The 7,730-nt window shown below is 41.7% G+C and overlaps 1 protein-coding gene across 1 annotated transcript; it reads left to right on the top strand.

Annotated features, from left to right (window-relative positions):
* Nucleotides 1–4,557: 4,557 nt before the first annotated feature.
* Nucleotides 4,558–6,343, top strand: LOC102713828 (3-ketoacyl-CoA synthase 6-like). Its single transcript, XM_006655921.3, has one exon. The coding sequence runs from the start codon at nt 4,606–4,608 to the stop codon at nt 6,070–6,072; it is 1,467 nt and encodes a 488-aa protein (XP_006655984.2). The 5' UTR covers nt 4,558–4,605; the 3' UTR covers nt 6,073–6,343.
* Nucleotides 6,344–7,730: the final 1,387 nt, after the last annotated feature.

Genomic DNA, 7,730 nt, shown 5'->3' with positions numbered 1-7,730 from the left:
CCGTTGCTCGATGTCGGGCCGCCGCCGCCGCTCGACGCCGCACCAGATCCATCGCCGCCGCTCGACGGCGCACTAGATCCGCTGTTGCGCTCGACGATTCATCTCCCCTGTAGACGCAGCTGCTTGACGATTCGACTCCGCCGCCGCCGTAGCAGCAGGTACTCAACGCCGCACCTAGATCCGCCATCGCTGCCGCTTTACACCGGTGGACGCCGGTCGGGGTCCCCCATGCGCGCACGATAGTCGTCACTGCCGCCCTCGCGCCCGGCAGTCGTCGCCGCCGTCCGTGCTGTCTCCGAGCTACGAGCTACTGGCTCCTAGCAACATCGCTTTTTCTTTTTTTTTCCTGAGCAAAATTATTATGTTGTATGTATATGCTACAAACTGTATAGTAAATTTTACCATTTGACCGTGTAAATGATAAAAAATACATAGATTTAATTAAATGATATGCCCATTAATATCATTTTTATATATGTACTTTTTTCTATAATAAGAATTTTTCTTCATAAATTAATCATCTTGCAGTAGTATATAATAGTTACTCATGCAAATGGTAGATACAACCAATCAACCTCTCTACTCGACCGTATCTCCGATACAAGTAACCAAACACAATCCTATGTCAGTCAGGCTATACTGATACAAATAACCAAACAACTACATATGTACCATCATAGCCAGGCTACACTCAGGCTGGATAAGAGAGATGAGCTAGGCTAAGGCGATGCGAGTAACCAAACACACCCTATATGTTGAGTTTTCCCGGAATTCTTGGTGGGTTGACTCAGGTGCCACCGTGCACGTCACTAATTCATTACAGGGATTGAATGACGTCCAGACGCTAAGAAAGGGGGAGCACATCCTAAGAGTAGTTGATGGAGCGGAGATTGAAGTGGAGGGTGTTGGAGACCTCGCACTCAAACTTTTCAGTGGCTACAATTTAATACTTAATAATGTTTTAGTTACTCCTTCCGTTAAAAGAAATCTTATTTCAGTTAGAGTCCTAGCAGAGTCAGGATATGACTGCTATTTTTCCAAGAGAACTTGTTACATTAAGCATCTAAATAAAGTAATTGGTCTTGCCTTCGTGCGAGACAAACTCTACTTGCTCTTTGGATCATACTGTGATGAATGTCATAAATGCCTGCAATGATAAAAATGAGACTTCATCGAAATTGTGGCACTGTCGCTTAGGCCACATTTCTAGGGGGGGAATCGAACGTCTCATTAAAGAAGAATTATTACTCCCCTTAGATTTTTCTGACGATGATCATTGCATAGATTGCGTTAAAGGAAAATTTGTTAAATCAATTAAGAAAGGAGCCACTAGGAGCACGAGTCCACTAGAAATAATTCACACTGATATTTGTGGACCGTTCCCAGTGACATCTGTAGATGGTTTTGATTCATTTTAAGCACGATTTATTATTTTTTATATTTATACTAAATTTTTAAATAAAATGAATAATCAAACGTTACAAATGGAACACGATATGGAATGGAACGGAGACAGTATTTAGCAATTTACGAGTGACAAGCAAACCTACTGAATAACTTCAGGTGTACTCGAATGAGAGTTCGAGCGTAAATGCAGCCATCGCGTGAAAGAGGCGACCGCTGTAGAGTACCGCTTCTTTTCTGAGTACGATCTCTTGTAGACAAACGTGCCAAACAGTGTACTACTGAACTAATAAAGTCACTTGAAATTGTGCCGCTGTTGGTTGTGCACACAAAAGCAGTAAATGCTGCCTTCAGGCTTGAGAACACCAGATTTTGAAGGAAATAAATCTTAGATCCCAATTAAATTGTACAATAAATTTTAGAAAAAAAAAAGCCCACAATTGACTTGTGTGATCACAAAACCTTCAGCTTTCATGGTCTGAAAGTTACCGTAGAATTATATGTTGAATAAAATCAATAGCTAATTTACCATATTTGACACGATTTATTCAAATAATGATGAATTAACCAATTATCTATGAACGATAATTCCACACTCTATTGGGAGTTTTGACCCGAGAAATGAATTGATGTGTGTACTGACACCTTTTTCAGGCACCAACACGATTGGTCAGCAAAAAGCCTTGGGATGCTACTGTAGGATCGTAAAGGGTCTTTCAGCCATTGAGGTGAGAGGTTTCCCCACTTATATCATAGGTTCTTTTCTCTCCTACGACCAATATGGGAATATTCAACAATCTCCCCCTTCACATATTTTCACATAATATCGATCGTGACAATGATTGTCCCCAATCATCTTAATCTTAGAGCATGCAAGTCCAATATACTATAAGCTTATACGGAGAAGAGAGAAAATAAAAAAGTAAATAATGTTGGCTCTCATGCAAGAGTTCTACGCCTACTTCAAAAAATATGCATTAAATATATAAGTGGGAGAAAAATATTAGAGATAACACTAATTGTAGCTAAACTATTATATGTCTTAGCTCTATATTACCTTATAGTTAGTACCATTAAACTTGCCCGAAAATAACTTGTGACCAAGACCGGCCAGAAGAGCCAATCCATATAGATTTGCCACAAATTAACATCCGTATATCTCGTAGGTAGAACGGAAAAGTTATGCATTCTTGTGTGGCTGGATGGATAGCTTTCAAAACAAATCGAGAAAGATAGAATAACTAAGGCCAAAATTAGGGCAAAAGGTAGATGTAAAGTGGAATAAATGATTCAATTGATTAGTTGTCTTTGCTGTTGATGTGGTTACCAACTGAACTGGCAACAGTCATTATAAATTAAGGGGTTAGACTATATTTCATAACATTGTCCATATTCTAGCTGACATATAGATCAACTAGAACATAAAAGATCGTGTATAGAGAATTTTCTTAGCTGAACTCCGTCTCAAGCTTGTTTGTAAGACCAACACCCCCTGCCATTTCGCTTCTCCTTAAGGTTGTAAGCCAAAATTTAAATTTTTAACCTTAAATTTAAAATTAATTTAGAGGTTTTTTCCACCAAAGTTTATTCTAAAGGTCCAAGACCAATGCTAGGTGGAACCCTTTAGCCCCATATGGGAAATTGTTCACAGGAAAATTGCACTGCTTTTATACAAAAATCGCAGTGACACACGAAAGCCTAGAAGATCTAGTTAGCTTCACTGCGTGTCATAAATCTTTAAGGTTCACTGGGTACTAATTAATTGGACCATGTAATTGACAAGAATTGAATCAAATAGTCGATCGATCGGTGCGCCGATAGGACTTGCTAAGATTAGTCGATTGGCCTATGAGCACTGTAGCAAGACAATGAGTATATGGAATGGTAAGGATCATCGGCTACAATCAACTAGGCAGATGATCAATTTGTAAGCTGATGGCTAATAACTTATTAGTTGGAGTCTATGTTCTAAAAATATCAGTAATAATTAATTTTGAATTTGAAATATTACAAAAATATTCAGATAATGTGCAATATAAATAATTCGTGCAGTTGACTGTCCAGCAAATCGATCGTCCCACCTACCGCAATTTTATAGTACTTTTTTCATATTATGTCATTAGCTTTTAGCTTTTAGTTTCATGTTGGACCATTCGTTTTATTAAAAATATTGTATAATTATTAATTATTTTATTATAATTTGATTTAATATTATAAAACAAGTATGACTTATAATTTAACATATTTGGATAAAAATTTTGAATAAAAAAACAGTAAAATATAGATCAAAAAATTAATGACGTCATATAAAAAATATATAAAATAGAGGGGTATAATATTACGAAGAAGCACAAGCACTGTGTTCAACGGATTCTGTTAGTGGGATCATCAGCCAACAATAGAAGCATTTCTAGCATACTGATTAACTCAGCAATCGCTCTTATTATAAACTTTCCAATTTTATCCTCCCCTATGCACACATTCATTTCTCTAAGTAGATAGTATTTTCTTTTTACCGGACGCAGTTGATTTTTATGTGTATGTTTGACCATTCATTTTATTTAAAAATATATAATTATTGTGTTATGTTTTAATTTATTATTAAAGAAACTATAAACATGACTTATAATTTTATATATTTATATAGAAAATTTGAATAAAATAAACAATCAAAATAGGTAAAGAGATAAGGACGTCGATAAACAAACCAGAAGAGTAGTGTTAATAAGAAAAAAAAAACCTCACCCTTCCCCACCACTCCGCTACTAACTCCGTCGCGAAATAAGATCATTTTTCGTTTTTCCGTGTCCAACGTTTAACCATTCGTCTTATTTGAAAAATTTATATAAAAACTTTAAAAAATTAGTTACGCATAAAGTATTATTTATGTTTTATTATCCAGTAAGAACAAAAATATTAATCGTAAAGTTTTTTTCAAATAAGAGGAATGGTCAAATGTTAATGTTAGACACGGGAAAAACAAAAAATGATCTGGGGACGGATACAGTATTAATTAGCCAGTGACAGCGTGACCAGTGTAAAGTGACAGAAACGACAAGTTGGCCGACACGCGTACACAGTACAACAACGCTCGGAGCGCGCCGAAGCTTTAAATTCCGCCTCGCTCGCGCTCCGCACACCGCAGTACCGAACCCAACTCCATTGTTAGGTAGGAAAGGCGTGACGACGACTAGCACGCGCATGGACAAGGCTACGTCGTACCACCACCGCCGCGCCGTGGGCAATGTCGTCTCCGCCGCTGCCGTCGCCGCCGCCGTGCCGGCTGCGGCTGCTGCGCTCGTCGCGGCAGCGGCTCTCCTTGCGCCGGAGGAGACGGTGATGATCGGGCGTGTGCGGGAGCTGAGGCCGGTGCACCTCTTCCTGGCCGTCTTCCTCCCGGCCGCCGCGGCCACCGTCTACCTCATGATGCGCCCGCGGGCGGTGTACCTCGTCGACTACGCCTGCTTCCGCACGGCGCCCAACTGCCGCGTCCCCTTCGCCACCTTCCTCGAGCACGCCAAGCAGGTTCCCGTGCTCACCGAGCGCAGCGTGCGGTTCATGACGCGGCTGCTCGAGCGGTCGGGGCTCGGGGAGGAGACGTGCCTGCCGCCGGCGCACCACTACATCCCGACGTACAAGTACTGCACCCTCGACGCCGCAAGAGCGGAGGTCGAGCTCGTGGTGTTCTCCGCCGTCGACGAAGTCTTCGCCAAGACCGGCATCAGCCCCGACGACGTCGACATACTCGTCGTCAACTGCAGCCTGTTCTGCCCCACGCCGTCCTTCGTCGACATGATCGTGCACAAGTACAAGCTGCGCGGCGACATCCGCAGCATGCACCTCTCCGGCATGGGTTGCAGCGCGAGTCTCGTCTCCGTCGGCCTCGCCAGGAACCTCCTGCAGGTGGCACCCCACGGCGCGGTGGCCCTCGTTGTCTCCACGGAGACCATAACGCCCAACTACTACGTCGGCAACGAGCGCGCGATGCTCCTGCCCAACTGCCTCTTCCGCATAGGCGGCGCGGCCGCTCTGCTGTCGACGTCGCCGGCGAAGGCTCGGTTCCGGCTTAAGCACGTCGTGCGCACGCTAACAGGCGGGCAGGACAGCGCGTACCGCTGCGTGTTCCAGGAGGAGGACGAGCACGGGAACATCGGGATCAATCTGAGCAAGGATCTGATGACAATCGCCGGCAACGCTCTCAAGTCAAACATCACCGCCATCGCTCCGCTCGTCCTGCCGGCGTCGGAGCAGCTCAAGTTCGCGCTGTCGTTCATCGCGCGGAAGGCGCTGAGCGGCAGGGTGAAGCCGTACATCCCGGACTTCTGCGCGGCGTTCGAGCACTTCTGCATCCACGCCGGCGGGCGGGCGGTGATCGACGAGCTGCAGCGCAGCCTCGGCCTCTCCGACGAGCAGGTGGAGGCGTCGCGGATGGCGCTGCACCGGTTCGGCAACACGTCGAGCAGCTCGCTGTGGTACGAGCTGGCCTACATCGAGGCCAAGGGCCGCATGCGCGCCGGCGACCGCGTGTGGATGATCGGCTTCGGCTCCGGCTTCAAGTGCAACAGCGCGGCGTGGGAGTGCATCTCGCCGGCGCGCGATGCCGACGGGCCGTGGGTAACGTCGATCCACAGGTACCCGGTGGACATTCCCGACGTGCTCAAGCATTAATCACAGAGAGCGTCGTTGTGCTATGGAATAATGCAGAGTTCAATACTCAACAGCCGTAATTGTCCTGTTTATTGTGCTAAAAAACTATTTAGATGGTTATATAAACAACGGGTGGACATTCACCCATATGCTAAAAAACTGCTTCTCTGTCTCTATATGCACTACAGATGTCATACAGAGTACATGTCTGGTTAACTTGTTATGCTGCTATAAAGTGCTATTGTTGACGAGAAAAATATACATATTGTTTCGTAATCCTAAATTTATATTTAAACTTTTAGAGCTTTGACTACCAATAAAACTTAAAATCTTTAGTTTGATGACACTAGACTAGCCATAACATCTAGAATCCAAGTCATGTATAATTTTCTAAAACAATCGGAATTATCAAATTAATAAAGAAAATGGAATTGTGCGGTTAGATTTTTCTTCCCTCCACTGGGCTAGTCACGCAGTTTCCACGAATCACGTACTATGCTGTTATCACCCTTGTTTTTTTGGGTGAATATCCAATCTAGTCCCTTTAATTTTATCAAAGGCTCAATTTGGTCCTTGAGTTGTTCATGTGTGTCCTCTACGTATTTGTTTGAGAAAATCTAAAAAATATCATTGATAAACGTCTAAGTGTAAGAAATATCATTGACGAATGCGAGTTCTAAGAAATACCATCGTACAAACGAATTTGTCTAAAAAATACCATCGCCGTTAGGATTCCATCCATTTTCGCCGTTAAAAGTATTGTTCATACTATAGCACTTAACGGAAAAAAGTTGACGGAACCCTAATGGCGATGACATTTCTTAGACAAATTCGTTTGTACGATGACATTTCTTAGAACTCACACTCGTCGATGACATTTCTTAATTAGAATTAAGTGTTTGTCAATAACATTTGTTAGATTTTCTCAATTTGTTTTGGCTTAAAATCGTCCTTAGACCCACGTGATATGCCACATGACTAATCACACTCAATATTTATATTAGAAAATATCTATTTTGCCCGTAGCTTGAAATTGCAGATACTAGAAAAAAGATAAATAAATAACATTGTATGTGTACTCTCCATTATTTCAGCAAGTGCACACGAGGGTTTAGCTTCCTGCATATCTTGGAAGTAAGTAATTATTTTTTTATTTTTACATAAATTATTGTGCATTATCTACCTGTACAAAAATTCATCGTGCACAAATCGTAGAAAAAAAGCATCATATAATTATTATATATATCTATATAGAAAGATGGGTATATCAAATTTCCTAAAGATAAAGTTTTACTGCATAAATAGCGAGGCATATTTTTTTCTTGTTCTTACCTATGTGAATGAGTGGTATAAGAGTCATTTATCATGAAGAAGTTGATAAGGTTTAACCATGTGCTTTTTAAGTGGGTCCAAGGACAAGTTTAAACTAAAATTAAACCTTAAAGGAGTAAAATGGATAGATTAAAATGTCAAGGACCAAACTGAACCTTAGGTGAAATTTGAAGGATCAATTTAGCTATTCACTCTTTTTTTTAATAGATTGTTATCACTCTTGTTGGTTATGCTCAGGACATTTTTTTTTCCACACAGGTGTAATGTTCACTGGTTGCTTATATATTATCTAAATAGTTATTAGGATTTTTTTAAAAAAAATTAAAAAGATAGATTAATATGAGTTA

The sequence above is a fragment of the Oryza brachyantha genome, chromosome 6 (assembly GCF_000231095.2).
Source record: "Oryza brachyantha chromosome 6, ObraRS2, whole genome shotgun sequence".
Classification (NCBI taxonomy): Eukaryota; Viridiplantae; Streptophyta; class Magnoliopsida; order Poales; family Poaceae; genus Oryza; species Oryza brachyantha.
The sequence above is the reverse complement of the archived record's forward strand: the minus strand, read 5'-3'. Positions and strand labels throughout refer to the sequence as shown.